This window comes from Plecotus auritus (genome assembly GCF_963455305.1).
Source record: "Plecotus auritus genome assembly, chromosome: 10".
Lineage (NCBI taxonomy): Eukaryota > Metazoa > Chordata > Mammalia > Chiroptera > Vespertilionidae > Plecotus > Plecotus auritus.
In genome coordinates, this window is record NC_137785.1 from 24,650,482 (window position 1) to 24,670,337 (window position 19,856).

Genomic DNA, 19,856 nt, shown 5'->3' on the forward strand with positions numbered 1-19,856 from the left:
ACATAGCAGTCTCCAAGCCACAGGGCTGCGTGAGGCCACCTGCCCCCTCCCCTGGTTCTAGGAGAGCTCTGTTTTTAACCTGCAGGGATCCACATTTGGGTTGACATTTCAGTGTGGTCACTGCGCTAAAGACCACCCTTCTAGCTTGAATTTCTCCCCTCTTGCAGAGAGCATGTGGGTCTCTGAGCTGCTGGCTTCACTTCCCCACACTGGTCTTTCTCCCCAGCTGAGGCCACAGGCGGGAGGTGATGTTTCAGAGTGTTCTTGTCGGTGAGAATTTATCGAGTGCCTCCTATGAACCCAGTCTGCACTGGCTGCTGGGAGGTGTACAGACAGATAACACAGGAGTGTGTCCAGGGTGGTCCTTTGCACACCTGCCAGAACCGTCCTGGGGCACTTTAATCTCCAGTCTGCAGCTTCTGCCCCCACCAGCCTTTTCGCTTGCGCCTGCCAGGTGAAACCACAGGCCTTCAGACTCTTGATCCTGGCCATGTCTTTGCTCAAGCTGTTCCTCTATCTGGAATTTTCCAGTCAGTTCCAAATCCCAGGGGTCCCTGTCCCAGCCCTGGCCCTCCCTTCCTGATGCTTTAAGCAGGTTCCCAAGTTCACAGGGGAAGCTACCGCAAGGAAAATGGGAGGGCGGGAAGGAGAGGGCAGAGAGTTTGCAAGCATCTGTGGAAAAGAGGAGAGCTGGCTGAACCTGAGGCTTTGTGGGGTTCCAGTGGGACCTGGGGGTTTCTGACAGGTGACTTTTAACTGAGAAAAGAGTGTTTATTCTTGGCTGCACTTCAAAATTAGCTGGGGAACCCCCAGGCCCAGGCTGGACTTGTGACCAATTAAGCTCGAATTTTTAGGGTGTGGGGCACAGACATCTGTATTTATAAGCCTCTACCCCAGGTGACTGCAGTCAGACGCTGAGCTAGAAGGGCCTTCTGCTCTGCGAAAGGGTAAGCAGTTTCTCACCTGGGAAGCCGGAATCTGCTCTCTTTACCCAGAACTGATTGGGGCAATCCAGTGAGCTAGAGCTTGGGACCAGGCACCCTCGCTTCGCTAGGGGAGGCGGTGGAAAAACACAGTGGGCATGGAGGCTTCTGATTACCCACAACCCATTGCTAGGTCTCTGGATGGCTCTGGCCTTTGTATGAACTGGAGGTGAAAGCCTGACGGTAACGCTCCTTACCTGGCCCAGGTGAGCTGAAACCTTCCTTCTAAAGGGCCTTCAAGTGCAGAGTTATATTTGGATGGGTGGCTTCTGTGTCTGTCTGGCGTGCTGGCCAGACCTTCTAATTCTGGAACCGGTTCCTCCAGCTGGAGAACTTGACGTGTGTATGAGGAATTGCACGTTGTAGTGGCTCTGAGGCTGCCAGAGCTGGGTGGGGGCATCCCACAGGGACAAATGATGACATAGACCCTCCCCCCCCGTCACAATCCTCCCAGCTGTGTCCCATCTGTACGACGGGGATATAGAAGCCTTCTCTGCATTCATGGGTTCAGTTCTGCCAATATGGAGGGCCGACAGTTCATCCTTGTCCTCCATGACTCTAGTATCCTGGAATTTTAACTTAAGAGGCCCAGAAGACTACCCGTGCTCCTGACCCTGCAGCTTGCAGTGTTTGAGGTGGGGAAGGGCTGCTGCCACTTTTCCCGCCAAGACCCAAAGGCTCAAGGTGCCAAATAAGCCCCCGCTGGAGCTGCAGCAGCCAACTGTGTCCTTCTGGGGCCTCCCCTGCTGCCAGGGTCTCAAAACCGTACATGTGTATACACGCTTGCACGTGCCCATGCACACATACCTTTCTCAGCCACCTTGGTGGCTGCACCCTGGGTCTGGGAGGAGGGAGGCACTTTTTCACACGACTGCCCCTCCCCCAGCTCTGCCCTTCCTGTGCTCAGACAGTAGGTCTGTGGCCACCAGCAACAATAAAAGAAATTGATCCATGAGCGTTGGTCAGGGCAGTATTGATGTGGGACAGGTTAAGCCGTCCCGAAGGAAAATCTGTGTGTCAAGCCGAAGGGGAGAGGCCTGCCGGCAGGGGCAGACAGGAACCTCCTTTGTGCTAACTCCAGTCGTCACTCCTGGGGTCCTGGGCACCCTAACATGCCGCTCAGCCCTTTGGTAACAAGAGGGACAAATGCCTTCGTATGACGCAATCCCATGGTGTGGCTGTATATGCCACGGCAGGTCTTGATCTGGGTTAATGGGTTGTCTCCGGGATATAGTGACCAGGTGGGCGTGTCCCTCTCTGTACCCAGAGGTGCCGGGCTGTTGTGTGTACTCCCGAGGTGGTGGTCTCACTCTCTGTTTTGTCTGCCCTTGAGATGGGTCTGACTTTCAAGGTCAGGATCATCCCCATAACCACTAGCTAGGAGAAATGGGGGTCCCATGGGGCTCCTCTTCCTGCCTGAAGTCAGACAGCTGGTAATAGTAGAGAGAGAACAGAAAACCAAGGGATGAGTGGATTCATCCTACTGAATTCCCCCTGTTCTTTGAGTGCAGTTTTGTAACTCTCTTGCCTGTGATGTGCGGCTTTTTACTACTCAACTATATGGGGACTCACTAGACATGGTCGCTGCTGTGCTCACAAAGTTGAATACGGGTAAAGCTGACTAGTGTCCCAAACTGGTCAGATGGGAACACCGGAGGGACTTCCGCCCAGAGGAGGAGGGGCTCTGATCATCCCCTGCCACCTCACCAGTGTATGGGGGTAGAACCGAGGCTCCACATTGGCCCCACTCTGCCCTAGGCCTCCGGGCTCTTAAAGAATTTCTCCTGGACCCTGCATGGGCCCTCAGGGGGAGCCAAGGTGTGGGCTGAGGTTGTTTGTTTTAGAGACCAACCCTCAGGCCTTTGTTATTTTTTTAAACATATGTGTCTTACAAAACTTTATAAGACTAAGAAGGGCTCCTTAGTGGGGATGCCAGACCCTGAGGCTGTAACTTAGGCACAGGGAGTGCATTTTAACTAACTAGCTGGTTCCCAAGTTGGAACTGATAGAACTGTGTTCCTCTCCCCAGCTGTCCTGTGTCTGGTGGGGGGTCAGTGGGGTGCCAGGGTTTCTGCAGCCAGGGCCCTCAGTGGACTTCGGGGTTTCGTTTCACAGCTACCAACAGGGTCTGTACCATTGGTGGCAACGCCCTCACAAGCCCGCGTGCGCAGGTTCACACGGGTTCGGAGAAGAGAAAGGGTGGGAAGGCTTGAGCTCCTTAGGAAGCTACTGGGTGCTCCAGGAGCAGTTGTGGGGATCCATTGCCTGCCCACCCGCAGCCAGTCACCCAGACCTTTATTTACCTGCCCCATTCTGACTAATTGGGGTCTCTCTATGCCCCTGAACCCTTGGCCTCCAAGGATTCCAAGAGGGGAAGAAAATCCTACATTCAGTAAGTACTGTGCTTGAGGCCTTTTTTGCATCCACAGCAGGTCTTGGGGTGGACCGGGTGGCTCCAACGTATGATCCGAGAGAATTCGGCTACATCTTTTGGAGCGGCACCTGTGAGACTGCTTTCGGATCTGAACATCCTGCCAGGGTTACTGGAACCTTACAAGTTCCCAGTTGGAGCTAAGGGGGAATGTTTGTTTATTTTTGAGCAGAGTCCAGAATTATTCAGACCTAGGCAACTGGTGACAGACTGTGTGGCCAGAGAAAAGGTGACTGACCAGCCTGCTGGGCCTGTGGCACAGTTGGGACTAAGGAGCTCACAACTCATCGTTGGTGTCTGCTATGCAAGCTTCGCCCTGGTGGCTCTGCCCCACAGCCCGTTTTGGCTGGAGGGTAGTTGGTTTTTCTTCAGTGGGACATGTACTGATGTGGGCATGGTACCCAGGGCTTTGAAGACGACAGATGAGCCCAGGTGAAGAAACATCATGAAAAAACAGAGTTTTCTGAATCTTACCTTTGATACCCGGTATCCACTCAGTCTGGGCAGAACATGTTAGGAGAGAGTGTTAATACTCGGGGTTTGATATGTAAAGAATCCATGTTACAGGAGTCTGAAACCTGGGTTCATGGATGCCTCACAGATCCATGGGGTTTACAGGTGGGCTTTTGTGAACTTAGTAAAACTATATGCAGAATTAATTCGGTAGGAGTATTTTTCTAGTGAGAGGTCTGGTCTGCAAACCATCTTGAGAATGGACCTTTTGGCAAAAGCAAAAACCCTTTTATAATTTGAGGCTGGTCCTGGCTTGAATGAACTTTCTTAAAAATACATTTTTTTTTCTTTACTGATTTCACATAGGAAGGGAGGAGAGAGATAGAAACATCAATGATGAGAGAGAATCATTGATTTGCTGCCTCCTGCAGGACCCCCACTGGGGATCGAGCTCACAACCCGGGCATGTGCCATGCATGACCAGGAATCGAACCGTGACCTCCTGGTTCATAGGTCGGTGCTCAACCACTGAGCCATGCCGGCCGGGCTGAGTGAACTGGCTTTGATACAGGCGAGACCCACCTGTGGTTGGCACGTGCCAGGATCATGGCCTCCCGCCCGATGGCCCTTGCCCCCAAGGCTGAGGGTGGAGGCGATGACCTCTTCCTCCTGAATCTGGATTGAATTCAGATGTTGACATATGAGCTGAGGGTCCCGGCTGCTGTATTGTATTAAGTTCCTCCAGATGCTGTTCATTGCCTGAGCCCACAAAGGGTTTCAGAGCTGGAGAGGCCGCCTGGCATTGAGCAAGCAGACCAGCAGAGGTGATAGGGAGTGGCGGGGACTCTGGCAAGCTGGAGACTAAGGGACAACTGCCACTCTCCAGATCATGGTTTTGTGGCTTCTGATTTTTTAAGTGAAACTGGAAATCTTCGTTTTAACTTGAAATTTTCTGTTTTAAAATATTTTCCATTGATTTGCACTTAAAACAACACCACTTCAGGCCAAATAAAAAAAGATCTGTGGGTTAAAGGGGGCCTGCTTAGCTTTCCCTGCCTTCTCCCGTCGGGTCTCCCCCCTCTGGAATACTAGAAACTGAGGCTTGGCCATTCCGTGACCTGACAGGGCCCTTCCGAGAAGCTGAGTAGGGGGTCAGGCAGCAAACTGGTCTTCTGGCTGGTTTTCTAACCAGTGATCCAGTCCCCCGACTCACTCCTGGTGGTGCCTGCCGTTGGGATTCTAAAGCTCCCCGCCTGCCCGAACAGGGATGCAGGTGGCACCCTTTTCCACGTTGAGTCTCGTCACCTGTGAAGATGTGGCTGATGTGCATGCTGGTCCCTGTTCTGCCGCTGAGCACCTTAGGGCTGGGGAGCCAGGTGGAGAACGCCCACGCTGCACAGCCACAGACGGCGTTTGTCAGCCTGCACTCAGTATCGGAGGCACGATGCTCTTCCGATAGGTACACTGCCTGCTCTCTGCTAGAGGAGCTTCTTTCAGAGGGTCGGGCAGGAGCTGTTTGAACTCAGATTCCTGGGCCGGCCTCCTCTGCAGGGAAAAAGCAAGAAGGGGGGTGATGGGGCGGGGGGGGGGGGGGGTGGTGGGGCGGGGACTGACCAGGCAGCAGCCTCTGCTGCTTTCCCTAGTCAGGTTATAGTAAGGACCTGGCCCTGACCCCTGCCCTCCTGGCCTGTTTGCCCACCTGCTGGCCCTGGCCTGCCGGCAGCTCTATGGAAACTGGGAGACATTCAGTGTTCACCTCCTGGCCAGGTTGGGTTCCTCTCCCTTGAGACCTCTCGTCCGCATTGGACACCTTTGACCCCCCCACTCGCTTCCTACACTCCGCACCTCCGGAGTCACTGAAAGGGCTCCTTTGTGAGCGAGGCTCAGCTTGGAGGTGGCCTGGTTAGCTCAGGTGCCACAAGCTCACACCGGGTCGCTGCCAGGTCGTGTCCTAAGCCTCATGTGGCTCCAGCATGGATTCCAGGCAGGAATGTGGGGATCGGGGTAGGGGGAGGTCCCAAGGCCAGGTCTTCATCTTTACAATCTGGCTTTGTATCATCTCTGATTCTCACTGGTGCCATCTGTGAAATGGGGGCAGTACATAGGTGGATGCTCTCACAGGACTGGGGGCTGCAAAATGGGAGGTTACCCTTGGTGTGTGTGTGTTGGTGGGTGGGTGGGGGGGTCCTTTCCAGTGTCCTCTCATTTTTAAAAAGATAATTCCAGTTCAGCAGCCAGGAAAACTGTGTTCCCATCCCGGCTCCTCGGCCTCTTAGCATGCCACCTTAAACAAGGGTGCGACCCTCTCCCAGCCTTGGTTTATTCATCTGTAGAGTGGGGGTAAGAGGCAGGATAAACTCATGGTAGGGGCTTCTTGGCCCTGGGACCACTGAACCCGGCACATTGGATGTAGGGGTGATGGACGGGTGGGAATCAGGCCAGCTGGGTCAGTTCTTGGCTCTCTGGGTTCAGCGGTGTGACTCTGGGTAGCTTGCCTGATCTCCTGTCTGGTAGGGTCTGTTCATGGCATTATTATGGAGGGTAGCTGATGCTCGGGGCAAAGTGTTCTAGGATGAGCAACTGTTGTTAGAGAATGGCTCCCGGGGGTTCAGGATGCTGGGCTGCAACAATGACCTGGTCTCGCAGCCTTTTCTTATCTTTATTGTTCTCTTCCTCGAGGCTTCAGGCCCTTCCAGTCCCCGAGGCTGCTGGTTTCTGCCTCTTCCCACCCCTCCCAGGATGGCCCTGCCACCCCCGAGCTGCTCTGAGCCCTTCATCTGTTCTGCGCAGGCTTCTCCAGACGCAACAGCTTAGAATAATCTGTCAAATGTCGCTGCCATCTGTTGCCTGACTTCCGTCCTTCGCCTCCACCGGAACCTCTGGGACTCCCAGTCAACTGTGGCCTTGAACCTCAACCCCTAGACTGTCCTTGGAGGCCTCTGTCAGCAGGCTGCCCTGGGCGCCAGCCCTGTGCCCATCACTGTCCTTGCCACACACTTTGTGGCTCCTACCCAGGACACCTCCCACCGTGAAGCAGCCTGGGTCCAGAGCCCTGTGGATCTGCCCCTTCCCTTCTCTCTTTCTCCCCCCTCCCACGTGGTACACTCGCATTGAGTGACACCCTAGGGGTCTCTCCTGAAAGCTTAAACGTTGCCCCCATCAACCCCCATTTGTTGCAGCTGTGGGGGCATCCTGGGGCCTGGGCCAAACCCACTCATGGTTCCCTGGTGACCCCGGAATTAGCTTTGCAAACAGCTCACCCTGTGGTGCCAGCTCTGTGGGGGTGGACTTGCTCCTGAGGGTGGGCTCCCATTCTCATTGATTAGGGTCTGGCAGACACTGTCTGCTCATAAGCTCCTGCCTTCAGCATTCTGTAGTGACTTAATAAACGCTGCTGAGTGACAGGTCTGCACCACAGGGAGGATGGCAACCTTGTTGTAAAATGAACGGCCTTGTTATTCATTTCACTCCTGGGCCAGGGTCCCATGCAGACACACAGACTGGCCTCCCTCCCTGTTCTCTCTTCACCTCCTTCCTTTCTCCCCCCTCCTCTTCTCCCACCCCTCCCCCCTCTGCCCTCCCCCTCCCTTCTTTCCTCTTCTTCCTTCCCCTCTTATGTTCTCTGGGTCTGTCTCTCTGGTTCCAGGTCAGGATCCAGGCCATCTGCTGGGCCTTCTCCTGCTCCAGCAGTCACCAAGGGCCTTGGCTCAGCCTGCCCGCTACTCAGGGCATTAGCCTTGGGGAGTAATTCCAGTTCAGGGACTCGGCAAGAAAAAGCCCCCAATCCCCTTAGAAGCCTACAACCTGAGGGGGTGTCCTTAGTAGAAAAAGGACATTAAGGCCTCAGCAGGCCACCCCTGTGCATCTGGGAGCAAGAGGGCCTTCCCCACTCTCCCAGGCTCCTCCCCGCCCCCAAGAAAAATGGTTTCGTGCGAGTGAGCGCAGAACACCCGAAGGCAAATATAATAATGAATTTATTATGAAGCCACTCATGCTCCTGAGATCACGTGGCACTGCACAGCCTCCTGCCTGGGTCTCTGTACAGGGTGACCCAGCCTTGTTAAGGCTGCAGAAGCATCCCCCTTTAGGTGGGGGCACAGGGGCCCCAAGCCAGGGGGGGACGCCCTTTATTTGTTCACAAACATTTCTTTCTGCGGTAATGAAAAATTACCAAGAGGGGTGATTAGAGAATGCAAGTCCAGATTGCGCACCGGCCCGAAAGTGAAGCCCCGCTGGGCCCAGCCTCGCGGGGTGTAATTACCCCAGGGGGAGCCGTCAGGGGCAGGGGCGGATTGGTGCTTGAACCAGGAGCCAGCAGAAAATTCATCTCAGCTATTAGCTTGTAATTACAGAGCATGGAGGGAGCAGGCCTGAGGTCTGGAGCCGGGAAGAGCAGGGATGAAAGGAAGTGGTAATTATGGGGTCCACGGGAGGCCGGGAGGGAGGGAGAGGGGGAGGCTGAGTGCTGATTAATAAGGCTCCTCCACTGTGGCGCGGTGGAGGGAGCAGGAGCTGGGACCATGTTCAATGGTGGAGGGGTGGGGCCTCCCCCGAGCTTTAAATCCTGCTGTTGGGAGCCTTTGGACAGCGTGCACCCCACGGGTCTGTTCCGTAGAACATAGCAAGGTGGGACCCGGGAAAACGCCCTGGGTGTTCCAGCAGGCCCGCCCCTCACTCTTGGATCTTCCTTTCTTTTTTACCCTCTTTTTTTAAAGCTTTGTGCCGCTTCTGGTCATGTTAAAAATGCAGGCAGAGGAGAGAAAAAAGTATTGATTAAAGACACCGCAGTTTGTTAGAGGTTAGAGCGAGCAGAAGAGGCCACCGCCTCCCCCAGGTTCCAAGACTTGGCCTGGCCATCCTGCCTCTCCAGACCCTCGCCTTCCATGGAGTGGCGGCCTGGTCACCTGTGGGTGCTGTGAGCCCGGGGGCTTTCCTCTCTGCCTGCCCTCAGCCTCTGGCGAAAGTACCTGGGCTTTGGGCTCTGTTGGGCGGGCTCTAGAAAGATCCGCGGCGGGGGGGGGGGGGGGGGGGGCAGAAAGCTGGGGCTCAGAGCAGTTGGAGGGGTCCTGGCGGCTTGAAGGGGCCCAGGAGCTGTTGGATTTTGCCTCTGGGGGTCTGGCTGTGCTGGCTCTTTTCTCCTCCAGAGAGGGGACAGCTGAGGGGGCAGGAGGCCCTGTCTAGAGACACAAGCCTGTGATGCAAATGAGAAGGCCGGGAGGCCACGGAAACCAGCTCCTGCTCCTGCGGAGTCAAATGTGTCGGAGAGCTTGTACAAGGCAGAGAGGAGCGGCCCTGCCTCCCGGGGCGCCCCCAGCCCCCAGCCCTCATCCATCATTGGCCTTCACGCAACAGAGCTCATTCCCAGCTGTTAGGATAATGAATTTACATGAGCTGATAATGTAGACAAGAATTCAGTCAATGGCTAGAAGCGGCAGAAGTTAATAAATACCTCTCTAATGAGGGCAGGGGGAGTAGGCGCCCCAGGGCTTCCTAAGGGTGCAGGGGCCGCCCCCAGGCTCCCCTCCACCCACCCCTGGGCCTCCACAGTCACAGTGCCTGGCCTCAGCCGGAGCACAGCTGTGTGTGGGAGGCCCAGGTCCACCTTTCTGGGCAGGACCTACGGGGGAAGCGCAGCAAGCAGCCCTGAGTGACCCCCGGCCTGTACTAAGAAAGGAGTGGGAGGTCCTCAGAGCCTTGCCAGTCCACAGCAGGTCCAGGGTGACCCAGGGTCTCTGGGCCCCCCCAGTTTGGCCTGGTCTTTCTGTCCTAGGTGTGAGTGAGCTGCCATCGGCTGCGGTGTTCCCCGGACCCCCACTGAGGCACACATGCTGAGGAGGAATGCTAATTTTAGATGCCTAATGAAGCTGCTCATTTGGAATTCTATTTTAAGTGACCTGACATCAGCAGAGCAGCTTTCCTGGCTCATAGCTCTTGGAGCCCATGGCTGGCTATGGGGGAGCCCCAGGGATGCTGGCTATGGGGGATGCTGGCTATGGGGGAGCCCCAGGGGGCTATACATGGGGGCACAGGCCACTGGCCAGGTTTGGGGAGCAGGTGCCAGGCTTTGTCTGAAGATGGGGAGGGCAGGCTCAGTGCAGGGAGGAGGGGTGTCACTGTCTGGATGTCACTGTCTGGAACTTGATGATGACATTCAGGTGGTGGCTGACCCAGGAAAGGAAGGAGAGGCAGACCTGGCTGTCGAGGGGGAGCTGTAGGTGAGGATTTGGGTTTGGGTTCCAGTTCCAGCAGGGACACCCCAGTTTCCTTGGCTTCTGCACCTGGCTGGCTGGCGGCCTTAGTTGGGGACACCCCATGTTCCAGTTGGCTGTGCCAACTTCATGCAGGCGAGTCTCCATCTCTTTGAGGGCCCCCGTCTTTTAAAAACCTGGTTCACTGCAGAAATACTAGAACAGAACGTTTAAAAAGGATAAAAAAGAGATTGGCTCCTCTTGCTGCCAACTGAAGACACCCACCCCCGGCCATAAGGGACGTGTGACACTTTGGGGTCTGGCCTGGGATTTGCCCTGTGGCACCACCTGCCCATCCAGCACCTCTGTGCCATCCTGCCCAGCACTGGCAGCTGGCAGTCACAGCATGTTCACCCAGGTTGCCAGCTGGCCAGCCTGTCACACGGCCATTGGGCAGTGACCTCACATCTGCTCCCCCGGCCTCTGGGACTGGTCACTGGGAGGTGCAACAGTTACACTGCCCATCCTCGCTCCCCAGCTCCTCCTCCCTGTTTGTGGCAGAGGACATGCGGTGTGGGCTCCCTGCAGGGCAGGGCCCGCCCCTCTCTCAGCCCCAGGATGGGTCTGGGTCTGGGCCCTGACCTCAAAGGTGGGATGTAGGTGCTGTGTTTGAGTAACCGGTCTGCTGCTGATCATGTTAGCCCTTGGATCCAAGCCTGCCCTTCCCCATCTGTAGAATGGGCACAGACACCTTTGTCTTAGGGTATTTGGGATTTAAAGAGGTGGCCACATCTCTAAGGGATGGGGGGAAAGGAGTGATTGATGGCATCAGACAGGACTCTGAGGGTAAAGGCACATAGTAATTCTTCGCCGATGGTTGAACTTCTTTTTCCATTACAGCTGATATTCAATACTATTTTATTTTAGCTTCAGATATACAGCATAATGGTTAGACAATCAGATGGTTGAACTTCTTGGGCTTCAAGAAAGAAGGGAGATAAGGACAGATTGAGAGGGTGGGTCTTGATGGGACAAGTAGGCAGTGACAGTCACTGATGCTGCATAACAAACTATCCCAAACTTGAAAAACAGTCAGGGACTCGGGAGCAGCTCAGCGGGCGGTTCTGGCTCAGTCTGCAATGGGGCTGTCATCGAGCTGTTGCCTGGGCTTTTGTCTCATCTGGAGGCTTGACAGAGGCTGGAGGAGCAGCTGCCAGGATGGCACCTTGCACAGCTGTTGCCGGGAGGGCATGGCTCCCTGAAACACGGATTCTCAGCAGGCTGCTTGAGCATCCTCACAGCATGGCAGCTGACCACCCTCAGCTCAAGTGATCGGAGGTAACTGAAACCCCAGAAAGCGAAACTATCAGGCGAGCTACTGTGGTAAAAATATTTTAGCTCACTGTGTGTGTTTACGCCTTTGGTCAGATTTAATGGTTAGGTCTCAGACTGGGCAGGTGGTGTCATGAGTGGTTAGAATGCTGTGTCTGAGCCCAGGAAATGGGGTTCAAGTCCTATTTGTGCTGCTTAACTGTGTGGCTTTGAACCATCTGTATGGCCTTAACCAGTGTTCAAACAGCTCCTGGCTGTTTAATTTTCCTACTTGCACGCTGCTGGCCTCTGGGCGATGCCTGAGGCTGTGAGGAGTGGGCACAGGGAGGGATGGTAAGTGGTGGCTCTGCCGCTGCGGCCTCTCCCGGGCTATCCTGAGAGGGGACCCAAGGATCTGTGTGACCTCTGAGGATTGCTTAGATGTCCCCTGGGTGAGGGAGCCCTAGAGTCCCTCCTCACACACCTCATCTGCCAAGTGGCCCTTGTAGTGACCCTTCCTCTGGGCTCCTTGTCAAGACCTGGTGAACTTGAAGCCCTGCCTGGGGCCCCAGAAAGGCAGGTCTCCATCTTACGCCACTTAGCATCTGTGGACAACCCCCCAATTGATGCATTGAGTGTGGGTGCTGAGCAGGACCCTGGACGGCCCACATCAGCTCTTGTGTGTGGGGACACATCCTTGGTGTCTTCTGTGGGCAGCAGGACAAGAGCTCTAGTCCCTGGTGTCCTGGGTGTCAGCCTTCACCAGCTGCTGCTGCCCGCTCAGGGTCATAGACCTGGCCCTCTGCCTGAGGCCTGCATGCCAGGCTGGGCCTGGCTGTCCCCAAGGCCTGGGGAAGGCAGCAGCAGGAGGAGGGGTAGCGGTGGGGTACCCCCCCCCCGAAGCAGTGCGTAGACTTCTGACACGGCCTCGCCTCTACCCCTCGAAGCCCCGGTGGGGCAGTAGGCAGCCTCTGTCCTGGTTTGCTGAGCCTGACCTGTGTGGCCTTGGCCAGACCCTCACCCGTCCGGACCTAGAAGCAGTGTTTTTGCCCCAGTTGGCTTTGGACTGTATAATAACAAGTGATCTTTGGTGTGTGCCTGCCCTGCTCTGAAGCCCAGCACATAAATTAGCTCCTTGAACCCCTCCGGGACTGACCTCAATGAGGCAGACTTTCTCCTTATCTCCGTTTTACAGACCCGGGGACTGAGGCTCAGGGAGGTGAAGTGACTTGCCCAAGGGCTGCAGGGCCAGGTTAAAGCCCCGTGCCTGGCCGCTGAGTCAGCGCTGAGCCCTTACCTCCAGGCCCCTGCTTTCTGCTGACTAGTGGCCTTGGCCGCACCTCCCATCCTCTGTCCCTGCTGGCCATGGGAGGGGGGAGGCACCAAAGGCAGCCTGGGGCCAAGCTTCCGGAGCACGTTGTCCATGTGCTCCCTGGTCCTTGAGTGGCTGGCTGGGCGCCAGGCTGGCTGAGAAAGGACTCTTGTCAGAACCCGTGCTTTCTGGCCATCAGGCTGCTAGGGGCAGGGACCCTGGTTCTTGGGTTTCTCTGCTGGGTTCCAGGTGACTGGACATGTGGCTCCCTCTCCCCACCCCATCCCCGCCCTTCCAGAAAGAGGAGGACACCAGGGGTCAGCCCCGGGTCGGTGCCTGGGCCACTCTGGGGCTGCTGCCGTGGGCATTGCTGCCCACATGACCCGCCGGCAGCTGGGAGGCCAGCCTGCTGGCTGTGGGTGCAGGGGCTCTTGAGGGGGTCCTTTGTTCCCGAGGTACAAGCCCTCACCTGAAAGAATGGTGTTCCCTCGAGCTTGCGCCTGCATCAATACTGTCTTTTATGCGTCAGCTGCTTCCCCCACCCCACTGCCACCATCATGCACCCGGCCCCCGCCCCGAGATATTTTTCCTGCCCAGCAGGGACTGATGGCTCCAGCATGGCCTGGCCCTCTGGGACCCAGGGCTGGGGCGTATGTTCAGGGGAAGTAGGTAGGCTGGTCTTAGGGCCTGCCCCTGTGAGGACCCCTGTGCTCAGCTGGCCGCATGGGGAGAGGCATGGAAGCAGGTTCCAATCAGACCCGTTTAGACTTGACACAGAACCCTGCAGAGGTGAGGTGGGCTCTGGGTGAGGAATCACCGCCTGGGGTGGGCCTTGCTCCCACGCTCCTGCCCTGTTGTGTTCTTGGATGTTCTGTTCTTGTGCGTGCCCCACCCCCACGCGCATGACTCCAAGGCCCCCTCCCCGGATGACCCCGCGGCCTTCCCAGGCCTCTGTCTGGGGGTTGTAAGGTAATTTGCTCCTTCCTGCGCATGACCTGTTGCCCCTGGCAGCTCCGAGGCCGCCGGCCTTGATTTACTCCCCTAGAATTGCACCGCAGTGAGGGAGCAGGGACTGGGCCTGGGCAGGTGGCCCCAGAGGCAGGAAATGTTCATGGAGAACTTATTTATGGTGTCTTCTCCCGCCCAAGACAGAGCTGGGCCTGATTGATGGGGCGTGCAGGGCAGGGGGAGGCTCCGCCTCCTTGCTGACACTTGAATGGGACTGGAAAGGCTGGGCTGTGATTAGGTGGCCAGGTCCTCCCGCATGGCGTTTGAGGTCACCCTGGTGGGCGGGGCAGCTCCTTGGCCAGCGTGGCCTGACCCTGGCCCCCCGTGGGGAGGGGGTTTCCCCGCCTCTGCCGTTCCGAATCTTGAGCTTCTCCGGCAGGGTCTGCACCTGGTGAGGGAGCATGGTGGGGTCTGGACACCGTGTTCTGTCCCCCACTTATCCCTCCACCGCTGACGCGGCCCATCCTCCACAGGCTGTTCTCAGAGGCACCTCCTCAGCTGGAGACCATTCAGGATCCCTGGGTGGCTTTGGGACTCAGGAGGGCATGGTGGCGACAGACAAGGCCTCCAGGCCACCTGCCACCTCCGTGCACCCGGCCCGTGCCCCCAGGATTTTTTCCCTGCCCAGCAGGGGACCAATGGCACCAACATGGCCGGGCTCTCTGGGATGTGTGTTCAGGGGAAGTGGGTGCGCTGGTCTTGGGGACCTGCCTCTTTGGGGCCCCCATGCTCAGTCAGATGCTGGGTCTGCACTGTCTGGGCCTCTGTTTCCATTTTTCTAAAATGGGGACGGTAACAGTGCCAGCCTCACCAGTTGTGCCAGAGGCCTGGCAGAAAGGTTAACCATGAGTTGCTGGCCTGCTTGTCTTCATTATCACTGTTCGTTTGGCTGGCCCCGCCCCTTGCCTCAGTCTCCCTCCCCCAGGCCTGGTCAGGGATGATTTCTGATGCTGTCACATTCTCCCAGGCCTGCCCAGTGGCACTGGAGAGGTTGTAGGATTGTGCAGGTCGAGCCATTGGGGTCCTGGGCGTATACCTTGTTCTTTAATTATGGATCCAGGAGGGTGGGGGTGTCCCTGGACCCTCGGGGCCACTGGCTGGACTCGCAGCCCATTCTCTCTGCAGCGCTGGCTCTGTCTGCTTTGCCTGCCTATCCTCTGGGGCCACCCAGGCTGCTCCTGCTCCCTGCATGCCGCCTGCTGGCCAGACCCCTGAGCCCCGGACCCCGCTCTGGTGCTGGCCTCCTGCTCTCTGGGTGACCTCTGGTTCTTCTCTTCCTGTTTCAGGCATGAGCCATGAGCCCAAGTCCCCTTCACTAGGAATGCTTTCCACCGCGACCAGGACCACCGCCACCGTCAACCCCCTCACCCCCTCGCCGCTCAATGGCGCCCTGGTGCCCAGCGGCAGCCCCGCCACCAGCAGTGCGCTGTCGGCCCAGGCCGCGCCGTCTTCCAGTTTTGCCGCTGCGCTGCGCAAGCTCGCCAAACAGGCAGAGGAGCCCAGAGGTAAGAGGCGCACGCCAGGCCACGGCCAAGGGAGGGAGAGGAGCCCCCGTGCCTTCCTGCCAGACCGCTCCGCTGCAGGGCGGCCCGGGAAGCAGCTGGTCCCACGAGCAGGAGCCAGGGCTCCAGTCCACTCTCGGTTTCCTTGTGCTGGTTCTGTCCGGTGGGAGCACAGTGAGCTGCAGGCCCTCCCGGACCCCCGCCCGGCCAGCGAGCCACCCCGCCATGGGCACCTCTGCTTGGCTTCTGCTTTCGCTCTGTCCCTTCTCGGCTCCAGGAGCCACCGTGGGGGTGTCAGCGGTGGGATGTGCACCCGGCTGGGGGAGGTGCCCCTGAGTGGCCTCGGGAGTGCTGAGCCCTGACCGCCTCCCTGGAGCCTCTGGGAGCCCACTCCCCAGGTCACCTATTCCCTAGAGAGCCATGTGGCTCCAGGCTCCGATACCCACTTCCAGTGTGTCAGGGAACAGGCTCTGCAAACCGGAATGATCCCGGAACAGGGTTTCTGGGGCAGCTCCCAGCTCACTGAAGCGGGGATACTTGGGGCATGGACAGGGTTGGTGTCGCCCAGTGGTCCAGAGCCCCAACTCCTGGTGTCTTTTGGGCAGTGACATGCTGTGTGACATTGGCAAACGCTGACCCTCTCTGAGCTTCACTTTTCTCGTTTGAACCCTGAGGCTCTCTGTGCCTCTGGCTTCGGGCACTCCTCAGGATGTGTCCTGCTTCCCGTGTTAGTTCTGGTCAAGGGCAGCTGGTTCGACGAGCGGGGGTGGGGGCAGTTTCCACCGAGCTGCCAGGAGACCGGGGCCCATGCGGATTCTGGTGCAGGCCTCTTAGACACCCTCTGGACTTACTGCTAGGAGGAGGGGGGCCCACATCTGGGGCAGAGAAAGTGGGTACTCTGGGTGCCTCTGCCTGTCGTCTGCCTCACCCCAAAGGCCCAAGCCTTGGCATCTGGGTTCCAGGGCCCTCGGGGGCGCCCAGGAAATACGTGTGCAGGAAGGAGCTGTGTCAGTGCTTATGGGCTCTGTGGCCTCGGATCAGTGGAACAGATGTTTGCCCTGACCTGGGTTTGCTGGGGGTTCTTCCAGTTCTGAGATCTCGTCTCTTCCCAGGCCCCTTGTACTACCTGGTTTTGGGATGGAGGAGGAAGTGTGAGGGGAATGAGCTTAGAAATGATGGGCAGGGTGGCACTGGCCCAGGAGGGAGGACCACTGGGGCCTGCTTTCATGTCCACTTGCTGAGGGCTGCTCCATCCACTTGGGCAGTGTAGCTGCCAGCAGACCTTCCACGTCGCTGCATGCACCACCCTCCTCACCCTCCACGCCAGCCTGGGGACTCCATGGCCACTTCTGAGCGACAGGCTGCAGGCCGTGACAGCATCAGTGTCAAGAGGCCTGGCTGCCTGGGGTCACAGTGCACCACCCAGCTGAAGAGCAGATGCCCAGAGGAGGCAGCGAGCGGAGCTCTCTGCCTGGACCCACTGAGGCCCCAGACCAGACAGCCGGGCAGGCTACAGGGCGCCCGGGGAGCCACGCACATAGCTGGCTGGAATTGAGGCTCGGGGTCTCCTCACAGCCAGTGAGAAGCCCCCGGTGCAGAATCTGCCCAGCAGCTCCCTGCTTTGGCTGTCCTCTCTAAGCGCGTTCCAGAAGACAAAGAAACGGCTGGCGTGGCTTTCAAAGCAGCATGTGGGAGGATGCTGGTCCCGCCTGGGCTGAGTCACCCCGAGCGTCAGGGCTGCAGCAAGCAGCTGTGTCCACTCCCGGCCCGCTGGGCTCGAGTCCTAGAGTGACACCCCACATCTGCAGAGGATATGGCAATGAAAGGGCACACGTCCCTCCTTGCCAAGGCAGGTGGTGGAGAGGCCTGCAGATGTGGGCCCACGTGTAGGCCGGGGGCAGGGAGCGGGAGCTGCCTCAGTGGCTCTTTGGCTCCTCTCCAAGGTCCCAGGCTGGCCCAGCGTCTGGCGTGAGTGGTGGCCCAGGAGGCAGCCGGTGTGCTAGGGGCTGCTGGGCCTCGCGGGCTGAGAACAAAGTGTGCTGCTGACGGGGTCAGGCTCCGTGGCTACAGCAGGGTGTTTTGTGTGACGCCCTGGCAAGTGTCCGAGAGGGAGTAGAAGGCTGACCCACGCTGGCCTGAGCTCTTACCGTTGTCAAAGCGCGGTGTCTGCCACTGGCTAACTGAGGTTATTCCCCTGGTTCTGCTGAGAAAGCTGACTTTTGGGTGGGGCTCAGCATCTGTGGGCCTTGGAGCAGTATTTGGACCCTAGGATGCTCTGATCCTCAAGTTTTGCTGAGTGTGTGCCTGGCCTCGTCACCGTGTACCTGGTTGTGGAGGCCACGAGCAAAGTGTGAGTGCTCGAAGCCATGGCACTGAGCTCAGTTTGCGATTCTCCATCCGGTCAGCCCTAGTCGGGGCCTTGATTTAAAGGAGTGAGATGCTTAGTTACCCTATGGTACCTCCTCTGGGCCATCCCCCATGCCTACTCCCATTTTTCTCACTGAGTCACCTTTGCTCTGATCTTGCCGTCTCCATCTGCAGAATTGGCTGGCAGCCCAAGTTGGTCCATTGTGCAGCTGGAGAAGCTGAGGCCAGAGAGGTCAGGTCGTAAGCTGAGGTCCCACCGCTGTGCCCCTTGCTGCTGCTGCTGCTGCTGCTGGCTTTCCAAGTATCTGGAGAGCTGGGTTAGGACCACAGGCCTGAGCGGTGATCTCAATAGGGAAGGAGGCCCCTTTGCCCCCCTGCAGTGGTTCAGGGAGCGCTCAGTAGTCCATGCCTTCCTGGAGGGTGTGGGGGGAAAGAGGGGGCAGCTTCTGGAAGCCTGGGGGCAGCGAGGCATGGGGGTGCAGGGCACAGCATGTCCCAGCTCCCCTGCTCTGCCTCTCCTCCCTAACCGGATACCCAGGGGACTCTTGGCAGGCTTGGCAATGGGCGAGGGGTTAGACTTGTTAAGTTTTTAAGATAAACGTCACCCTTTAGAGGGGTAGAGCTCTTATTTTTAGTGCATTCAGAGTTCTGTAACCATCACCACTCGTTCCAGCACATTTTCATCACCCCTAAAAGAATCCCGGGACCCGCTGGCCGCCACTCCGCCATGGGGGTGCTCTACTGGGTGTTACCTCTGTGGGGTCACAGCCATGCGCTGCCTTCCAGCCCCTCCATGGTGCAGCGTCACAATGCAGGGCTTCGTCCCTTCCCATGACTGAACGCCCCTGGGCTGGGTGGCACACACCCCTGTTCCCGGGCGCGTGAAGAGGCACTGTCCAGGGCTCTCCTCTGCTTATCACAGCAGTGATGTTCATTGAGCACTGGCTACCTGCTTTTCCGGGACACTGCCACCTGCTGTTTCTCCCACCAGGCCAGGCCTCTTGTCTCAGGGGACGGGGGGTGGGGGGGGCGGGGAGGCCTGGACAGTGGGGTGAAGGGTACTCATACTCCCGGAAGTGCTGGCATCTCAGCATCTGGGGATTGAGTTGGCTCAGGACCCCATGGTCGACTCCCAGCAGCACCATCCCCTCAGGCAGAGGTGCTGGAGCCAGGGCCGCTTCCAGACCTGCACAGGCCCTGGCCTGCCCCCACCCCCGCAGGCCCCATGGAAAGCTGACTGGCTTTGGTTTTGTCAGCCACAGGCTGCCCGAGTGCCTGCCCCAGCCTGGAGTGCATCCGGTTCACCTTTGACCCTCTCCACACTCCTCCGCTGTGGAAGTGTCATCTTACTTTGAGCCAGGGACCAAGCTGTCCCCTCTGCTTCTCCGGCTAGTGGTGCCTTTCCTCGCGTGTCCCGAGGGTGCGGTTTAAAAATCCGGTTCAGAGGCAGTAATCTGCTGTCCGCTCTACCCAGAGAAAGGCTGCGGAGAGCCGGCCCTCAGTGGGGAAGTTTATCTTTCCTGAGACTCCCAAATGCGCATTCTTCTCATTGCAGCAAAACCGGCCTGATCAGTCCCCTGTGGCCGGCGTCCATCCCTAGGGACCGGATGCCTGCTACGCCTGTACCACTTGACCCTTTACCCACCCCGGGGCAGGCGCTATCGGGCGATTAGTGGATTCTGGTTCACGTCCTGGCTGTGTGACCCTGGCCTGTCACCTTACCTCTGTGCGCTTCTGTCTTCTCAGGATGAGGATAACATCTCTACCTCATAGATTTTGATGATTCAGCAGGAACACGCTAGCGCCAGGCACATCAGCTGTGTGCCATGAATGAGGGCCACCAATGCTGTCAGTTCCTCTCTACCCCAACGGCTGCCGCCACCCCCACACCCACCGCTAATGCCACCACCATCTCCTTTGCCCCCACTCCCCCTCCAGAAGCCCAGCTGGGGCTTGAGGGCTCTCCCTGGGAGGGGCCTGGGAAGGAGAGTGCCTCCATGGGTGGGGGTGCTCCTGGACACTGGCAGCTGTGCCCCGGGTCTTGGGCCGGCCGAAGTGAGAGGCAGAGAACCCGGCCCGTCCGGGCTGGGTCAGCCATTGCCACCACAGCTGTTCCTGTCCGTGCCGACGTCATGGAGTACGTCCAGGCCCAGGGCAGCCTCTCTCCTTCACCAAGTCCCTTGTCTTTACTCCCTGGGAGAAAGGAGGCCTAAGGAGTGACCAAGCCCACACCACATTCTGGAAGAGCCTTGGGCTCCAGGTCTGGGTCTAAATCCCAAGTTTGGGTCTGACCCCCATGCA

The 19,856-nt window shown here is 57.9% G+C and overlaps 1 protein-coding gene across 8 annotated transcripts in view; it reads left to right on the plus strand.

The window, feature by feature from the left end:
• GSE1 (Gse1 coiled-coil protein) overlaps window positions 1–19,856 on the plus strand; it is a 414,418-nt gene that overhangs the window by 361,130 nt on the left and 33,432 nt on the right. For 7 of the 8 annotated variants that reach the window (XM_080645776.1, XM_080645772.1, XM_080645778.1 and 4 more), the window contains one exon: window positions 14,973–15,191. The exons of the other annotated variant lie outside the window; for it this stretch is intronic. In XM_080645776.1, coding sequence (XP_080501902.1) covers window positions 14,975–15,191 — 217 coding nt within the window. In that variant the 5' untranslated portion in view covers window positions 14,973–14,974. The remainder of the gene's footprint in view (window positions 1–14,972; window positions 15,192–19,856) is intronic. 8 annotated transcript variants of the gene reach the window in all.